Source organism: Chenopodium album, chromosome 21 (genome assembly GCF_948465745.1).
Source record: "Chenopodium album chromosome 21, dcCheAlbu1.1, whole genome shotgun sequence".
Classification (NCBI taxonomy): Eukaryota; Viridiplantae; Streptophyta; class Magnoliopsida; order Caryophyllales; family Amaranthaceae; genus Chenopodium; species Chenopodium album.
In genome coordinates this window covers 5,494,346-5,514,823 of record NC_137854.1, presented here as the reverse complement: position 1 = coordinate 5,514,823, position 20,478 = coordinate 5,494,346, and the positions used below count along the sequence as shown (strand labels likewise).

Sequence of the window (20,478 nt, the reverse complement as noted above, 5' to 3'; positions counted from 1 at the left end):
TTGAAATGTTTTGAATGTCTTGCTACTTTTTAGTGCAGTAATCTTTTTTATTATGTTCGGGTTATGTGTCCAAAATTAAGGTACTCAGAGTGATTCCTGATTTTGTAATAATTGTTTGCTGACAGTATTGATATGTGTGAAGATCAACAATTGAAATACAGAGTATCTGGTACGGAGTAGTATACAGAATAAACAAGCCTGCAAAAATTTATCTTTTGAAAGTTTATATATGGTCATGTTTATGTTAATAATTGGACTTAACACATCCTTGGGTAATTGAGTCTTGAGAGTCTCTCATCACACTCATATGTTAATACTCGAGGCTTAGGTTTTGTTTTCTTCACATTATATGCTAATACAGTAGTATTTTGTCTAAAAAAAAAACAGTAGTATTTGATTATTTTCCTAATGTACTGAACGTCTTAATTTTCTTAATAATAAGAATTAAATAAAATTTAGAATGTTTGGAAACAATATTAAAGACTGATTTTAATATTTTATCGTATTATATCATGAATTCATGATGGTCCTTGAAAAATTCAACCATATTAAAAGAGTATAAATTCATGCGAATATATGTGAGTAATGTGACTGTATTTCTAGTGAAAAGGACAAAGCCGAGCAATGTTTATTCCATGTACAGAGTTAATCGTGTAATCAACAAATTTAAGGGTGGTCAACCGTTTCACGCACCTTTAAAATTAAACATGTCTATTATGAAACATATAGAAATATTAATATCTTTGCTTGCATGAGGTGTCAATTCAAACAATTTAGTCGAGTTCTATAGTATTGAGATACATTTAATTCAAATTTGAGTTGTGCTAAATCATATTTCATATAAGGAAAAATTTAAATCGGATTACTTTAATACTGGGTCGGCTTAATTTCTGACCCATCTATCTCTTGCCACCTTTGCATACAATCATAAAATGTTTAGCTCATAAAATACAAGTATGAAGTGATGTGACAATAATTAAACTAGTTTACTCCACCTTGTCCCTTTATGAATTTGAACCACACAAACACAAAAATGTTTAATAATACCCCAATAGCATCTCTAGAATTAACTTATTATGAAATCTAATTAAGATTAAATAACTTTTGCCAACTTTTCAATTATTAATTAATTGACGTTTAGTCTCTCTTAAGATTTTGATAAATATTACTCTGTAAAATATTTGTCGTAAATTTGAATATATTTTATATGAAGTATTTTATTTATTTATTTTTTATTTTATTTTTACAATGGTAAGAAGAAAGAAAATATTACAAAACCCTCCTCACGAGGAGAATTCCTAATTCGTCGGAAGAAAAGAATTTTATATGAAGTATATGTTTTGTATACTTATCATACTATATACTTGTATATTCACTCTTTAAATTTAAGAGTTACATTTCGATATTTATCAAATTTGTCTTATAACAACCCTCGATAAATTAATGTAAGACGATCCCAGTACTAATATAAAGGCAAAGAGAGACATATAAACCGGATATTCTTTAAAAGAGGAAAAGGGCCCCTCTTTGCGCTTAACGAGGGGTAGAGAAAGAAAACGTAGCACCAGTTTCTGCAATAGAAACAGAAATATGGCTAATCGAGAGAGATCGATTCAACAAGCATAGTATCAATCATCAAAGTCTTTACACCTTCCAAAATTAATTTCCAAAATCAATTTTTATTCAACAATAATGTCAAATTCTTCAAACCCCAAATCTAGTTGGTGTGCTGACCCTCCTACTGACCGACCTGTTCGTGTTTATGCCGACGGAATTTACGATCTCTTTCATTTTGGCCATGCTCGATCCCTTGAACAAGCCAAAAAATCGTACGATTTTCAACCTTGTCATCTTTTTGATCTTTGAATTTTTCTGGGTATTGTTTGAATTTTTAATTTTTGTAGTTTATTAGTGATTTTTATGTAATATGGTTTTGAATGTGAGATCTTTGTTTGTCAATTTTGTGGGATTTTGATGCTGTGTTATAGGTAAATCACTGAATTGTAACAAAATGAGGTTATTTTGAATGATGGGTTTTTTCTGGGTATTTCCTTATTATGTTGATTATTTATTTTGGCGGTTAAGAATTTGTGTGTTTGTATTTGAATATGATTTTGGGGTTCTGGGTATTTTTCATTCTGTTGATCTTAATTTTATCATATGGTAGTTTTTGGTGGGAATTTAATGCTCTTTAGATGCAAGTCATTTAACTTGATTGGATCATTATGAATGAGGTTTCTCTGATGTAATTTCTTCCAATTGTTTTCTATAGGCGGTTTGTAAATCGTGTACTTGTAAGTGAATTTAAAGTATATTTTACATGATTTTGTTAATGTGTTTATGAATCTATTCATATTATATGGTTATATATTGCGGCATCATATTGTGATTATATTTTTGATGGTTTTGCCTCTGCATTCTTTTATTTGTCTGAATATGATTCATATACTTGTGGTTTATGATGTGCTCTGGAAGTTTGTCTTTGAGTAAATGAATTGTATGATTTGGGTACTTGTTGTTACGCATATTAACCTGGGATACCGTTTTCGTTTGAATTTCTTTCTAATTGTGGATGTTATTCTATATAGATTTCCAAACACATATTTGCTGGTGGGATGCTGCAGTGATGCAATAACCCATAAATACAAGGGGAAAACTGTTATGAATGAAGCTGAACGCTACGAATCTCTTCGTCATTGCAAGTATGCTTTCTTTTTTAAACTATAGTAGGAATCCATATTGGTTATCTGGTATAGTCGTATAGATATTCGGCAAATATGGTTATTGAATGCTTATAGAAAATGGTTTTCACCGTAGTTACAAAGTACTTGGTGTTAAGTTTGAGTCTTATTGTCATGAATCAATCATATCCCTTGACAACGGATGTATCAAGATTGGTGTCTCTTGGTCAAGTCTTTTCCATGAGTATAGTCGTGTTCAACTAATTTTATTTTATTGGAAGATCATGTGCTTTTCCCCTTTTATCAGTTTTGATGATAATTTTGTGCAGATGGGTTGACGAAGTTATCCCTGATGCTCCTTGGGTGGTAGATCAAGAATTTCTTGACGCACATAAGATTGATTATGTTGCCCATGATGCTCTTCCGTAAGTGTAATATGAACCTTTGTACCTAACACTGGAAACCTTTTATAGATGTGTTCTTTTTCTGTAGTCTGCTTTCTGTTGATTTTTTGATTCGGTTCTTCACTTTTCTATCTAATTTATTTTGAAGTTTTAATGCTTCATTGTATTTTTAGTCAAACTATCCATGATTTCTTTCAGTTATGCTGATACCAGTGGATCTTGCAACGATGTCTATGAATTTGTGAGTTTGTTTTTAACATCTTTAGATTAGCTGCTTTAAAATGAATTTTGGTATATATTAGCAATAGCCATTGGATTTTTTTTTGGTTAAGTTAGTTTCTTTGTGGCAGGTCAAGCTTGCTGGTAAGTTTAAGGAAACCCAACGGACAGATGGAATTTCTACTTCAGACATCATTATGAGAATTGTCAAAGACTATAATCAATATGTGATGCGTAACTTGGATCGTGGATATACAAGAAAGGAGCTAAATCTTAGCTATGTGAAGGTGTAATCTCTTCCCTTATTACTTTTTTCATGTCAAATTATGATGCTTTTGAGGACTTGAGGTGGTTTTGGTATGTCCCTTAATTTATTTTTCGGTATTCTCACGTGTTTTTATGTCTTGTTGTAACAGGAAAAACGTTTAAGAGTCAATATGAGGTTAAAGAAACTCCATGAGAAAGTCAAGGAGCAGCAAGAAAAGGTAAAGAGGAGGTTAATTTAATTTCCATGCTTTATAGCTGCTTTTATCTAAATTTTTTTCCTGTACGATGTATCACTTTGACTTTCTTTTCAATGTAATTTATCCACTTGAACAGAGTTACATTTTAGTACCTAAACTCAAGCTTACCTGGTTGTTATCATGGTCAGAGCTTCTAACGAATAGTTCTCTTTTACATGGAGATGGTTTTTAACTTGTTATTATGGTCAACTAGGTTATAGCATGTGCCTTGTGGGAGGCCTCTATCCTGGCCGACACCATATTTAACTTCACTGTTTATACATGATGGGTTATGTGCATAATCTACCTTTTGCTTATAAAAAAATTCTGCTTATAACATCAGTAGAAAGGTTAAGATGAGGGAAATTGTGACCTAAGTCAATTCCCTTGATGCCTTGCATGTGTGTTACCCTTTTTCTTGATGAATAGGGTATTTGGTGGACTGTGGTCCAACTTCTAGTTCAGAAATATATGTTAATCAAGGAAAATGATGTATTTAGGAGTTTTAGAGTCACCTTATTTTTTTCTTCTTATAGTAGTATTTAATTTCCCTACTGCTGATTTGGCATGTATCGAGTGGGTAAAATGAATATGCTGAATGCTACTCCTTTTCTTGTTGCCTGATAATTTAAACTCTATGCTGATATAAATCGTACAACTACATGTACATCATCTTTGAAATTGGTTTTTGGACACATGGTATTATATACTTCCTCCGTTTTTTTATTATTGCACCATACATGTCGGGATCACATTTTTTGGTAGTGGGGAAAATGAGGAGAGAGAAGGGTAAAAGTACAAAAAAGCCATGTGATGAAAAAATAAAGTAAAGAATCAAGTGTTAAAAGTAAGGGTATATTGGATATTTACAGTGTGAACACACATTTTTTGTCTCTTTAAATGGAAATGGTGCAATATTTGTGGGATTTCCTTAAAAGGCAAGTGGTGCAATAATAAAAGAATGGAGGAAGTATAAGCAATTAGATTACGTTAGTTATAATTTACAAATGGTCCAAGATTGACATAGGCTCATCAAAGTTAATCGGTTAATGTGAGACAGTCAATTCAGGATAGGAAGAGTACTTTTTTTCAGTGTCTTTAAGCATCTGACAATGTTTATATGAGAAGAGTTGAGTATATTATTATATATTGTTGATATACAGAGTATTTTATAAAATCAATTCAAGTTGCACAAGTATGTATTATGTGCTGTTTTATATTAAGTGGCACTTAAAACTCTCATGGGCATCTTGCCAATCTTGGAGAGTAATGGTTGGCAAGTTGATTGAGTTAACATGAATATTTTTCTATGGGGAAGGAGAGTGCTGAGATATTTTGGAAATGCTCTTTTGACTTCGAAGAAGGTTTAGGGTTCTGAAGTCTGATCACTTGGATTTTAGTTAATCAAATTTTATGTAACATGTCCATTAAACCCTAATTGGTATCTTGGATATTTTGGTTGGCAAGTTGTAGAGGTTATGTAAACATTTTGGCAGACATTTTCTTATCTTGGATACTTTGGTTGGCAAGTTGTAGAGGTTATGTAAACATTTTGGCTGACATTTTCTTACCCAAACCCCACTCACGATCCTACTTTTACGTAATCTTACATTAATGCCACTTATAAGTTATAACACACTCTCTCCTACTTTCGACATTCTTTTTTCCTCCCCTTGTTGGTTTATGTTGCTATAATAACTGTAGCCTCATTCGGAAATCTGAACGGATGTAGTAATTAACTAACTAGTCAGGAACACACTTTTTTTCCTTGAATTTTGAAAGTAGCAGCTAGTGATAGTGATGTGATGACTGTTGTGCAAAGCCCTGATAATAGAGCTGGCAAAAGGAGCACTCTGTTTTTAGTGCCAGTAAGTCAATTCATTTCTAATTATCTGCTTTTATGGACATGGTTGGCTTACGCAATTGAGAATTTTGGTGATACTTGTGTTTGCTGTATAGGGAAGTCGCGCTCATAATCTTTAATTTTTCTGCTTCTCTTTATATATCTGACTTGTTTTATGTTCTGTTGATTGGCAAGTTATTGTTATGACCAATTATAAGGTTACTTGACACATTTCAAGTGTCAGTCTTTATTTCAAGGCATTGAAATCTTGGCAATAGTGTTAGGTTATCATCTAACCTCTGTCTCGCCCCTTTTTCTCCTTTAAACTTAGCCACGCTTTTTTCATGGCTTCTGAAATTGCCTTTGCAACTACCCTGAATTGTATTAAAATGCCCCCAATTCTTAATAGATACGGAGATGTGTACAAGGCTACTATAAGCTCTTATAATAGTACAGTTTATGCTGACACAGGTATCACTGTGTGTGGTCCGTTTATGTGGATGTGGAAATAGTGATTGTTTGACTCATTCGAATGGGTAGAAATTGCTGAATAGTGATTGTTTTCCAATTTCTTAAGAGTTATTATGGACGCAAGGATAGTGATTGTTTTTACATATTACCTAATCTTGTTACCTTTACTAACAGCATTACTTGTTTGCAGATCCAAACGGTAGCTAAAACCGCCGAAATGACTCGTAATGAATGGGTGGAAAATGCTGATCGCTGGGTAGCTGGATTCCTTGAGATGTTTGAGGAAGGATGTCATAAAATGGTATACATGTTTATAAGTAGGAACTTTTACATTTGAAAACAATTGCAGTTATAATAATTCTTAAATTGTTGATATTTATCAGGGAACAGCTATTAGGGACCGAATTCAAGAGAGTTTGATGGGGCAGCAGTCTAGAGGTTTGCTGCCTAATGGAATGGTCGATGATGGAGAAAGTGAAGAATACTTTGATGATGATCATGATGATGAAGATGAGTACTATTATGATGAAGATGAGTACTATGATAATGAAGAGGATGAAGAAGAGGAGAAGCAAGACAAGGATACGAACAAACAGGAAAATAGTGATGAGAAAACGAATCAACAGGAAAATACTAATGAGAAAACGAACAAACCTGAGAAAATAGAAGAAAAGAATTAGACAGTTGGGAGTTTTGCTTGTCACTATAGGTTGATACGTACTATCAGAGATGATTTTCAAGGGGTTTGTGTAAAGTGTGACAGATATAGTAGCGTGTTTTCCATTGTATTTGTAGCTATTACGGAGATAGTACAGGTTTGCAGGACCCAAGTTGTTGATTAGTTAAAAGATTTACTTGCTACAGCACTTACACCCCCCACCCCCCCTCTCATTTCCTAGTTTGAAGGACTGTGTAAAGATTGAAGAAGATGAACAACAAACCCGAGGTCGGGTTGTTGAATCTTCTCATGTTTTGATCTTGTAGGAATGTACGTTTATGTGGACTTAAAAGCTTTTGGTATATAGCCTAATTGTTTTATATTTTCAGGTATTAACTTTTGAGGGTTTTCTTCAAATATGGTAGATAGATAATCATATCTTTAGTTTTGACGTTGTCAAAAAGGATGATCCCAAGTAAATTTTAATTCGTGAAAAGGTCATCCAATCCCATCAAAACTGATCACCCATTAGCTTAAAGATTACTCAAAACATCATTCATATGAATCAAATCCCATTACAAGTCATTCCAATCTCCATCTAAATCAAGTTTTTTCTTTACTTTTCGTATTGGCTCGCACCCTTTTCATACACAATCTTGATCTTATTCTTATATTTGTTACATTTAAGATGATGAACATTTATTTCGTATTGTATAGAAACTTATACTACGCATGAAATAATGGCAATATTGTAGCCGAGATTTGATCAGTAACTCTTTTAAGCAATAGCAGTCCCAAATACATTATTGACAAGTAAATTATACCGCTCCATCGTGTTTGTTGGATTTAATATTAATGTTGGTGGACTACTCATAAGTCATTATTGGTCAATGGATAGATACACTATGCAACTACATGATCTATGGATTATGCTAAGTAAAAGCCCACTGAGGAACAAGAAGTAGATTAGAATATGACAGGGTAAGAGATTACGTCATCCGCAGTAAAAGCATGACGTCAGCCATTAAACCGTTGTTTCCTGGAAATAACGGTGAAATTGGGAAGTTGTTCTTTTTTACAGACATTCTAGAAATGGAGATGATACCCCGCTCTTTATGCTATGCCAACCGACCCCACCTTCCTGCCTCCATTCCTATTCAACTTCACTGAAGTAAATAAGTAATTAACTTTATCTATTTTTGTATTTTTAACCATGCACTTTTTTTTTTACTTTAATCAGTCAACAACTTACTTCGTACTCTCTATTTAGCTAATTTGGGTGGTACGATGTAAGGAAATTTAACTTCAAATTTAGATTCAAACTACAAAAGCATTACTAGTTAGACAATAAAATTCTTGATTTTTTAAGATAAAAAAATTTTATGACCCGATGATGTATTATAAAGTGTGAATGAATGATATATGTTTTTAGATTATTACACATTGTGTGCTAAGTCGATAACTTTTAAATTGCAAATATTAAATATAGGATTATATATATGGAAAATTTGTCAAAAGGATCCTTTAAAGTGGTTGATTTTGTAGTAAAAGTCCTTATACTAAAAAAAAAATAAATAATAATAAAAAAAAAGGTACTTATATTTCACTTACTTAATTTGTAAGGAGGGGCCTTTGACCGAATTTCGACAATTAACTTTATTTTTCAGCCATGTTAAGAAGAAAGAAGAAAGGGAAGGGGTTGATTTTAGTCATTAAATAAAACTCTTTAATCTAGGTCATTCACTTTAATCTAACAAATAGGATTAAAAATTCCTACTTCAAAATGAGTTCTTATTTTAAGAGGGGTTCTCACTTGAATTTTATAAATTTATAACCAATGAGAAAATTGTATTATTAGCTGTTATTCACAAATTTAAAATTCCATCACATGCTATATTGTACTTTTGTAGTCATCCTTTCCTTCAAAAGTGTTGTTACACATCAATACTTAAATTTCTTATTAAGAGGCAAAAACTATGAAACATAAGTTGAAAAAGACATTTGGGTCATTGTCAAGATCACCTAATATTTCTGACTTTGACCAATTATAGGTGACTCTCCACAAATAAATACACCCCATTATCTACTTCTTTACTTCTCTTAATCTCCTTTCCCAACTTCATTCCTTTCATTTTGCTAATCTTTTTTTGCCCTCTATTCAAGCAGCATGGCTAACACAAGTGACTGGCTACACTTCCACCAAAGTAACCCTTCGCCCACGAGCCAAACACCTTACACCACCGCAACCACCTCCTCCGACCTCTTCTTCCCGGGCCGGGTATCCGATGCCACGGCAGTCTCAACCAACATGAGCCCTACCACCAACCCGCCTCCCACGGGCCCGGCCCAACTAGGCCCGACTCAGAGCCGGGTCTCCAAGCCCGCTCGCAAGCGGACTCGAGCCTCCCGGCGAACACCAACCACACTCCTCAACACCGACACCTCCAACTTCCGGGCCATGGTGCAACAGTTCACCGGCGGCCCAAGCAGCAACTTCGACATCCCCGGGCCGGGCCCACAAATGTTCGGAAACGGTATGGGCCGTGGTTATGGGCTTCATAATCCAATGGCCCAATTACAACAACAACAACAAGGATTAAGCCCACTACAATACTCCATTTCAACAAACAACAATAACAACAACAACAACAACAATAGTAACATTATGTTCATGCAAAGAATGGGAGAAAATTATACAACACATGATCACGTTAGCATGAACGTGGGATTAACCGGAACCGGAACCGGTGGCGGATCGTCGTCGAGCGAGAATCGAAGCATGGACAGTTTCCATTTTTAACATTAGGATCAGATTAACACAAAGCATGATAGATCAAGCTAAGTGTAGAAGCAATTGAGGAAAGTGTTGTGAGGTGAGGTTGGTGTAGTATTGGTGAGCTGACTTTTTGGAAAAAAATTATGGAAGAATCTTAGAAACATACTAAAATTGACTAGTATACTATACTGTTACTATACTAGGGAGTTGTTAATTTGTTATCCTCCTTTTTATGTACAGTTATTTTACCATTGTGTGTGGGTTTTTTTTTTTTTTTTTTTTTTCCTTTATCTCTTGATAAGTTGATATTCTTCATCCTTTTTATTTTCCTTTTCTATGAGGTTTTGTTAAGGGGATGGATTTGCATTTTACATGGTTTACTATACATAGGTTAAATAACTTAAATGGCTAATTAAAAATGCCTTTTTTTATTTTGTTCCTTTGTTAATTTTTTGGGTTATTGCCCAAGTTTAATTTGTACTTCACTTTGCTTTCCTATATGTAAAATCCTTTGTTTCTTCTACATATTTTGCTATATGTTTCATTATATGTAGAATTTAATTATGTTTTAATAGTTTAGTTTAATTAGATACAGCCAGATACAACAATTTTCGAATATAACTTTGAGTAGTGATGACGTGTGGCCACCTCTTTTGGGATGTCCGATCTTTTAAAGGGAGGCCTAGGCTTGAGCCTACTTGTCCATGTTACATGGCCTTCTAACTAAATTTGGGAACTAGGAAGTCACATCCCACAATTTGCATGACACACAACATTGTGTCATGCCATGCTATGCTATGCTATTTGAGTGTTTGATCATGTCGTGCTTCGTCGGGCCAACTTGTCCTAGCGGCCTAGCGCCACCATCTTTATCCACAACCCAATCAAGAGGCCAAGAATGGGATGTTATTAGTCATCGCATGCATTTTGGATAGCATTAGTTCAGTGTACGTATAAATGATAGAATCATATGACTTGTATTAAGATCATATATGATCCGTTCAACAAAAGTATATTACTGATTTATCTTAATCTACGGTTCTTGAAATTATGACATCATGCATGATCTTGTGTTGTTCAACGGTCTTAGATCCCTTATTAACAACAATAATATAAGTAGTACAGTATACAACATCAAGTCTATTTACCTATTGTCAAAAAAAAAAAAAAAAAAAAAAAAAAAAAAAAAAAAAGTCTATTTATGTGTCTTAGTTTAGGCGACCATACAATGGATGGTGTATTTCCTTACAGTGGTAATCACTATTATAATGTTGATCTCGCCTAATTTGGATCAACATAAGTTGAACATTAAAGTTGGTATACAAATAAAATGACACCTTTGTCTTACCATGAATCTATATCGTCATATGATTTGGCTGCAGAAGAAGGGAAACAATCACATAAAATAGATGTTGTTTTATGGTAAGAAACCGTCTCATATTAGAATTTGCCAATACATTTTTACTTTTCCCTTAGATTGAATTAAAGACCTTTCAAAGGCGAATAGCTCCAAATGAAAGCCTAATCAAGGAGACTAATGCACTAATCATGTTTTAGGGTTTAATTTCATTATAAAGAGGGCACTGTGAATTAGAAAGTTCAAACTTAATAATTACATTCAAGTATTTCAACAATCATAGAAGGGTGTTTACGTTGGAGGTTTGGTGGCCTAACTACTAACTATAGTACCAGTTGCTAAAACCTTATAAGCTAGTCTATAAAAATATTAATAATATATTCACTACTCAATTTATTTTTTTATTTATAAATTTGAATATTAAAATTATACAAAACCAAAAATGAAAGAGTCACTTTTGTTGACGACTCTCCAAATTGTCAATGGAACAATTATGTCCACTCCAAAGTTTTTTAGAAAAAAAAATAAAAAAAATTTAAAGAACACGTCCTATTACTTTTCATAACTTTCACACATCTGCTGGCAAGAACGCAAGGGTTTATCTTTCTTTACAAATTAGATACATCATGCAATAATGTAAACGTAATAATGTACGAGTTCACTCGGCTAATTAAGTAAATAAGTACTCCATAGCAAGCCATCCATATATGATTCCATGCCATGCATGCATTTAGTCACTAGCCATTCCACAATGTGGAGAAGAATTGAATTTTCAAAGATAGCTATAGAATTGAAAACTATACCATCATATTGTGTAATCATAATTCACATATATGGAAAAATAATAATGTAACACATATTAATTATCCACTAAAATTAATTTCACAGTTTTCACTTAATGAATTCTACTCGTACAGTACGTGATCAAGTTGAAATAGATCAACTTTCTATTATAGTTTGAAGTAAGGTCAAGTTTCAATTTTAGTGTTCCATTATTCAGTCATAATTCAATTGTAAAGTTATCATTTTAAGATACTCAGGTAATAACTTTGAATAATGCCTCAATATGACCGATTTACCAACATAACGTGCAAATTAAACATGTTTGATTTATTGAAACAGTCAAATATAACAGGAATGAAAACATTAAAGAAAAAAAAAAAGAAAAAAAAGTAGTATACACCTTTGCTTTTATTTCTTCTTTTTTTTTTTTTTTTTGAAAGAATTTCTTCTTTTACTTTATTCTTGTATATATCTATGACTATTGTTGAAGTATATCCTACCAAATAACACATATAACTATGTAAGTGTTTCATATTTGATAAAAGTTTAGAGAGTCAAAACACTTTATAAAGCTAATGGGCTAAACCTTTAATTGCCAATATGCATGGTTTTAGGATAGAACCTCCTTTGAACTTGTGAAACGGATTCCCTCTTAATTGTGGGTGCGGTCCAAAACCCGTATTTAACAACTATTGTGTCTAATATTTTCCATTCCACAATTGATTATCAGATTCTCCTAATCTTTATAAGGGTACACATTTAAGGGGTTAAATATTGGCGCATAGCGTCTTTGGAAACATATAGGATGACAAAAAGTATCACTACATTCATAATAAATTAATAATACATAAAAAGTACTATTAATACAAATTAATAAAAATCCCATAATGCCCTCCTATATGTATACTTAACATATAGGTGCTATGCGCCTACATGAACTCCATTTAAGGTACCTACCTCTATTACGCTTTCGAGTCTATTTTATAATTATTTATGGGTGAATAGATTACTTAATAGATTCCCATAGGAATGAGGAAAATAAAAATTGAGTGATAGTGAGAGAATTGAACAAAAATTGACCAGACCTTTACTATTGCATTATTTCAAAATTTCCAATATTCCAAATTCACAAACTTTTAAATAAAAAGAATGTTCAGTAATTTACTGAACATCCGTTATAAAGTGACAATAAAATGTGCAAAAACTACACTAAAACGCATAAAAGTTATTTATATAAGAGTTATATAAGAGTTATTTATACTTCATTGATAAATTTTACAAAAGCAACACTAAATTTGACAAAAGTGACACTAAATCTGATAAAAGTGTACCCGATATACAGTAAATTAATGAAAATTGGGTGTATACAAAAGTTTTCCTTCCATATTTAGCTATAAAATATATAATGTGACAATATATTTTATAAAGTATGGTTGATACTTGATATAATTTGTTGGGTTGTCTTTGAAGAATTGAACTTTCTGATGTCCAAACACGTGATAATTTGTCAGCATTGAATTATGAGTGAAAGTGATTTATTTTGAGTGAGATTTGGGATGGAAATAGGGGTTGAATGTAAATCTAATGGCCTAAATTTAAGGGGACCATTTTTTTTTAATTCATCATGAAAGTTAGAATTTGACTTCTCAAACTTATCGATCTCATGATATTACTTTCATATTTTCACACTTTTATTTGTGTTTATTTATAACTTCATGAGTTTTGTATTAATATTCTAAATTAATCTTGGTTTTTCTCTTCTTTCATGATTACTTAATTTGAAAATAAATCATTTGTTACTTTTGTAAGTTAATTAATTATAGTGGTAGATTGATTAATTAAGGTGTAAAACACACACACACAAATGAACCTACAAAGTACAACTTAACCTATCTATGAGATTTGTTTGATTAGTTCATGAGCTAGATTGAAAACTTATATATTAGAAGCTTAACTATTCTAGGTGAAATTTCCCCCACCCCTAAGGCTATCACTTTCAAGATTGATATGCTTTTATTAGTTGTATGCATCACGTAATTAATTAGCTAGCTAAATGATAATTATGTATGTATGTCACATGGTTAACAAAAAAACAAATAAGATTTGCCAATTCAACTCATATTCTTAAAAAAAAAAAAATATTTTAATATATTTCATATAAAATGATTTTAGAAAAAAAAATTACACGTACATATATCAAAATAATAGTGTTTTTGTTAAAAAAAAAAGTTAAAATAAAATAAATTTAGACAAGATAAGTTCAAATATGTTTAATAACTATATGTATATAAAAAAATGGGTAAACTAAATACATCCTTTTAGGAACAAGAGTGTTTCTTTCTTTCATTTTTTCAGTACGGTATGTTGTTTGGAGTAATGGTTTGGATTTTGACGGGTAGACAAGCGAGGGTGCGAGACAACAAATATTTGCTTGCATAACCAAACACGCTTAATTGGTAGAGATGGTGGGGGAATTCAGCTTGTAACTTTAAGGTAACAAGTGCAGCCCTCACCATTTACAATTGCTTGGAGGTAGGAGATTTTCTTTTGTTGTTTATGTACTTTCAAGCATTATTGACATATGTAGCTAGATTGACTAGTATGTGAGAGGTGCTGATTTATTTAAAATTACTTCTCTTACCCCACATATACACACAACCAAACCCTTCTTTTAATTTTTTTTTTTTTTAGGATAATATAGAATGCATGGTTAAATAAATTGCAAACTTAATCAAGGTTGTTGAAAATTCGATAAAGGTTGATGAGATAAGGGATTATTAATACAAAATTTTTGGTGTAGTATAACTTTTTTTTTTTTTTTTTTTTTTTTTTTTTTTTTTTGAAACAATGGTGTAGTATAACTTAAGTACAAATGAAATATAAAAAGAAAACTACAAATTAAAGAAGCACTAATGAATTTGAATACATCTTAAATTGACATGTCAAACCAATCCGACATTCTGTTATCTACTTTGTTTCTCAATAAACATCATTGAATTCAACCTATCAAAAGTAAATGTCATGTCCTTGATCAAATAAAATAAAATTCCACATAGTTTAGTAGCAGCCTTTGATGATGCTTCATAATTTCGAACTTGCCATCTTCAATTTTTTTTTTTTTTTTTTTGACATTATTCACATAGTATCATACTATCATAGACTATATTCCTTTTTTTTTTTTTTTTTTTAAGACTGGGCTGGATTTTTTTATCTTAATGGATTGGGCCTTATACAACATGTCCAACAATATCGGCCCAAAACAAAAACAAAAGAGCTCCCAAATTTTGTATTCAACTATTCATATTTCTCTCTCCTCCCTGCAATTCGCAAACAATCAGATTTCCCCAAAAAATCGAAAAAATGGGTCGACCTTCATCCGTAATCGAAATCCCGGAGCCCCGAAACCACCGTTATTCGCCGGATTCCGACGACTCCAGAGACCGTTACCGTTGCCGGAGAAGCCGCAGCCCTGTTTTCCGGCGAAGTCGAAGTCCTGTCCGTCGTAGAAGCCGCAGTCCTGTACCCCGGAGAAGCAGAAGTCCTGTTTTCCGGCGAAGTCGTAGTCCTGTTCGCCGGAGAAGTCGGAGTCCTGTGCTCCGGCGAAGCCCGGAGTATCGGGAGTATAGGAGGGAGGATTACAGGAGAGAGAGTAATGGTAGGGTTCCGGAAGAGGAATCGGATGAGGAATTGCGAGGGTTGATTAAGGAGGAGTATCGGAGGTTGAAGAGGCAGAAATTGAGGAAATCGTTGAGGAATTTCTTCTGGAAGGTTACGCCTAGTCCTCCTCCCAATGAAAATGATGATCGCGAGGAGGAGGTTGAAGAGGAGAGAGAAAATGGCGGTATTGATGGTGCTGGTGATGGTGGTTTGAGGAGAGAGAAGAGGAATTCTAGGTCTGAGAGCTCGGGTTCGGGTTCCGAATCGCAGAGTTCGAGTTCTGAATCGGAGGAATCTGATAGGGAGAGGAGGAGGAGGAGGAATAGAGGGAAAAGAGTGAGTAAAGGTAAGAGGAGGAGGAAGAGTTCGAGTTCGAGGCGAAAGAGGAGTAGGAAATCTGATGAATCTGATAGTGATTCTGGTAAGGATGAGAGTGAGGATGATTATTCAAGCAGTGAAGATGAGGGGAGGAAGGGAAGAAGGCGGAAATCGAAGTCGAAATCGAGGAGTAGGAGTAGTAGGAGGAAGAGGGGAAGGAGTAGCAAGAGGAGGAGGAGAGACAGTGATTCTGAAAGTGAGAGTGAGAGTGAAAGTGGAGGTGAGGAGAGTGATGAAGGGAAGGTGAAATCGAAGAGGGGTAGCAAGAAGAAGAGGGGCAGTAAGAAGAAGAGTGATGAGGGTAGTAGCAGTAGTGCATCAGAGAAAGAGGAGAAGATTGAATTGGATGAAGCTAATTTGAATGAATCAAATCCTGAGGCATTGATGTTGAAAGAGATGTTAGAGTCGAAGAAGGCAGCGGCTTTGGTTAATGAGCCACCGGTTGGGCCACAGCCATTGCCGAAAGCTGAAGGGCATATTAGTTATGGTGGTGCACTTAGGCCTGGTGAAGGTGATGCTATTGCTCAGTATGTTCAACAAGGGAAGCGTATCCCACGGCGTGGAGAAGTGGGGCTTTCGGCTGATGAGATATCGAAATTTGAGACACTTGGGTATGTGATGAGTGGTAGTAGACATCAAAGGATGAATGCCATTCGTATTAGGAAAGAAAACCAGGTTTATAGTGCTGAGGATAAGAGGGCTTTGGCTATGTTTAACTATGAAGAGAAGGCTAAACGTGAGTCTAAGGTTATGACTGATTTGAAGAGGCTTGTACAACGTACCATTGGCGAAGAAGTTGATCCTAATCATGATCCCTTTGGTCCCAAGGATGGCGAAGATGCTGAACCGTAATCTATGTGCTGTATGTTCCCTTGATTTCCATTGAAAGATTAAATTAAACTGTTGGTGTTTTGCTTACTTGTAATTTGCATTCCTTTATAATTATACCTTGACATTGGTTTCTATTGGACCTTGATTTTGCTGTTTATATTCAATCTGTAGTTGATTATGTACTAGTATGATGTGCTATTATAGTTGTTGCTAGTGGAATTAAAATGTTACAGGATGTTAAATTCATTAGATTTGCAGAATGGTTAGGTTTTGTTTAGCTTCTTTTGCTGGTTTCGCAAGTAGGGCATCAAATCTTGATGATTGAATAGGCTTGTCTATCACGGAGTGTTTCTATCGTGCTTCATCCTAGTCATGTGAATAATGTGCTAAAGGAATTATTTTCAGTGCTGGTCTTCTGTGAAGTGTGAACTATATCTGTCAATTTATTATACCCTATGGCTAGTATAGTTCTTTTTATTGTTTACAGAATACATATTCTATCACTTGGTTGATAGCTTTCCGCTCTACTGGGTTATCTTATTTGTTTTACTATGGGGTCATTCTGATCTTTGACTTTATCAAATGGTGGAGGTTGCTGCTATCGTGGACCTTTATAATTGTGAAATTATCATTATTTATGGTGATGAGGGTCAAGGTCTTAGTGCTTTGATATGTAGTTATGGTTACTTATTGACTTATTGAGTAGGGTAGGTGAGAATGTTATTTTTAAGAATGAGATAGTGAAATAATGGAACGTTTGGTAATCACCAAAACATTATTGGGAGATTAGAGAAAGCACTGTCGATGGACAGCTGTAGTACTTAAAGAGAAAGTCCCTAGAGAAATTAGAGGAAGATTAGAAACTTAGAACCAAAGATGGAAGACAAATCAATTTCTTTCCAATTTATAGTGAAGACTAGTATTCATTGGGAGAGATTATTAATTATTTTGAATAAAAAGTTAAAGTGAACTTCTGTCTTTAACCATGTCAGGGCTTAGTTTGGATTTGATTAAGGTTCTTAGCCAGAGTTTTAGAGCATATTTGTTAATTATTCTGGAATGCCTGAAATTGAGGTGGATGATTTAATGAACACATTTGCCCAGGTTTTTGTGTTTATGATATAGAGATCTACTTCTTTTAATGATTAACCAGCTCTAGATTTATAAAGTATGGAGAAATTTTAAATCATTAATGTGTTTACCGGATAATACTGCCCCAAAAAACCCAAACCATACCCCTTTAAACACTAAGTCCTCGAATTCCCCAAATACTTTTGTGATATATTTAGGAGAGCCTAATAAGTTATTGTGTTCCTTACTAAAGCTCTAGCCCCTCCCCACCTCTTTTGTGATTGCTACTGGAGCAAATAGCACTTGTTTGCATATCTTGCATATGACTCAATTAACCTACTGTGGCAACTTGTTATGCTTCTGTACCTTAGAGGTGTGCACTTTGCTGTCGGAGATTTTTCTTGAATTATTGTCCTTCCTATTATGTGTTGCTCATTCTGCGTCAACTTTCAAAATTGGTAGGAGACATGTGATAGCTTTATCTCTTTATTAATGTCAACACTTTACTGTAGCAAATTGTGATTTGTGAGCACAAGCTTGAAGTTTGTTAAGTTTGGACATGCATATTTAGGAATTTAGTAGGGTGGGGTTAGAGTGTGAGAGAAAGTTAATGGTGGGGTCCACATCATAGGGGTTGAGTCTATCCATTTCAAGTGGAGGAATATTTGTAGACATCCTGAAAAGGAATACAAGAAGATTGTATGTGGACGCCTGGATGTGGGGGGAGTATTAAATTAGGCTGATGTGGGCTTTATGTGTTTCAATGATTGTGTATGTCAGCTACTTGTGTTACAGAAATTTTCTGATCTCTATGTAACTCTTTATTCCTTTCTCGGTTTCTCCTGTGGAACAGGGTTTCATAGTCAGTAATAGGTGTGTGACCATGTGATGATATTTTGCAAGATAAATCATTTCAAAATTCAAATTTCTGAGAGATAGACCACTTTTTTCTTTTCTTTTTTTTTTTCTTTTTCTTTTTCCGTTATGTCTAAATGCAAGTGGCATCAGAAGTTTGACTCTAGTAATTTCTGTTGGCATTGAAATACCATGAAATCATCCACAGACAATATGTGAAGCAACTTAGCTGAAGACATAGTCTCAGTCTGTAATTTTGTCTTATTAATTTCAAGGTAATAGTTCTGCCGTGTTCTATTGTTAAGTAGGCATCCTTGTAGCGAAGACAGTGATTTGATGATCAACACTGTCTGATGTTGGTTATAGATGGAAATTGTATTCCTAAGCATGTAGAACTCATCTTTTTGCGCCTATCTCAAGCTGATTTGAATGTCACTGGTCCATCTATTCTACCGAACCCGAACTTTGCAAACTCAATTTTATGATATCAGTGCTCCAATTTATTTTGTTGATGTAGTTCAAAATCCTAAAAAGTTTCATCGTCTAATTTTTTTTATATATTTTCTAACTAATTAATGATGTTTAAGTTCTAGCATCATTTTTATTGTTTTAGTTGTCTGTGATTACTCTGGTACAGAAAGTGTGTGCTCACCTTCTTGCATGTTATTAACCGACCTAGGGCACAGAAAGTGCGTGCTCACCTTCTTGCATGTTATTAACCGACCTAGGGCTTTAATATGTTCTGCTTGTATGTCTGAAATGCTTGCATGTCATTGATGTCTGCTTTATTATTTCAGACTTGATGGCGGTACTTCACTGTAGCAAGTTTTGAATGCAAGCTTGAAGCTACGGGAATGGCTGATAAGGTGGGCTGTAAGGGTTCTACTGCTTGTGCAAAAGCAAATTTGTATGGATCAAAGTTTTCTGATCTACTGTTGAATTCTTAATTCCCAAGAAGTGGTTTTCGTAGGCAGCAGTGGTTGTATCAAATATAAATGATCCCAGATATTCAATATACTAGTAGATTGCATAATGGAAATCTCTTACCTGAATGGAAGCTTTTTGGCTTTTAAGCATCAGAGGGTTGGATCTGCAGAATTTTTTTGGGCATTGAAGGGCCAGGAAAATCTCTGTGACGACTTATGAGGTGACTACATAAAGAGATATAGTCTCAGTCCAAATGATGAAGACTCGTGTCAACTTTTAGTTTAGCACTTGTGATAATGGCTGGTTGAAATGTTGTTAAGGATGTTTCTTTGCTGCAAAGATGGCGATTCATGCTTTGATGTCAGATGAATTAATCTGTAGCTTCCTGTCTTGTGCATGTAAAAATTTTGGAGTATCGTTGTGTTTCAATTTGCCTTTCAACTGGAAACTTGACTTAATTGTTAATTACAACTTTATAAGTATATGTTCAGGAGTCAGGACATTTATTTACATGTTAAATGTTAAAGAATATTGGCGATACACAGCTGGTAAATGAATGCTGCTCTGTGTGACCAGGATGATTTTTCCTATTTTTTTGACGCAAGGATGATCTTCCTGCTGCTACCTCTTCATATGGTTCATTGGTTTTAGTAGTATGTGGAAATTCCCCCCTGCTGGTTCATATTCGAGGTGAGGTGCTTGTTGGGCAGGGCTGGTCACCAGAAGCGAGGGGGGTGTGCTGAAGGTGGCAATGAGCTTGACCAACTAGGCAACTACCTCCTAATATATCGCTTTTGTGAAACATATTAAGGTTTTCATTCAAGTTCTTGTTCAATTTAATTTTTCTTTCTCTCTTTTATTTTTCCTTTTAATAATTCAATTTAATTTTTCTTATCTAATACAAATCCTGCATTCAGGTAAATTATTCCATTCCTTCTATTAACATTTTTATCAGCTAAGCAAATCTAGTTATCAAATTCAATTAATCCATCCCTTCTAACAATATTTTTATTAAAAAAAAATAAAATCATGGACAACACGTGGCATGAAATCGTCCCTTAATT

At 34.0% G+C, this 20,478-nt stretch overlaps 3 protein-coding genes across 3 annotated transcripts; all 3 read left to right on the top strand.

Annotated features, from left to right (window-relative positions):
- Positions 1-1,517: 1,517 nt before the first annotated feature.
- On the top strand, positions 1,518-7,161 carry LOC145601043 (choline-phosphate cytidylyltransferase 2-like). Its single transcript, XM_081656958.1, has 8 exons — positions 1,518-1,829; positions 2,589-2,702; positions 3,011-3,106; positions 3,284-3,326; positions 3,436-3,591; positions 3,721-3,789; positions 6,312-6,422; positions 6,505-7,161. Exons 1-8 carry the CDS (start codon positions 1,693-1,695, stop codon positions 6,799-6,801), a joined length of 1,023 nt encoding a protein of 340 aa, XP_081513084.1. The 5' UTR covers positions 1,518-1,692; the 3' UTR covers positions 6,802-7,161.
- A 1,729-nt stretch (positions 7,162-8,890) lies between these two features.
- LOC145602298 (uncharacterized) lies at positions 8,891-9,806 on the top strand. The gene has a single exon (XM_081658486.1). It carries the CDS (start codon positions 8,947-8,949, stop codon positions 9,577-9,579), a length of 633 nt encoding a protein of 210 aa, XP_081514612.1. The 5' UTR covers positions 8,891-8,946; the 3' UTR covers positions 9,580-9,806.
- A 5,102-nt stretch (positions 9,807-14,908) lies between these two features.
- Positions 14,909-20,040, top strand: LOC145602947 (uncharacterized). Its single transcript, XM_081659090.1, has 2 exons — positions 14,909-16,592; positions 19,285-20,040. Exon 1 carries the CDS (start codon positions 15,056-15,058, stop codon positions 16,580-16,582), a length of 1,527 nt encoding a protein of 508 aa, XP_081515216.1. The 5' UTR covers positions 14,909-15,055; the 3' UTR covers positions 16,583-16,592; positions 19,285-20,040.
- Positions 20,041-20,478: the final 438 nt, after the last annotated feature.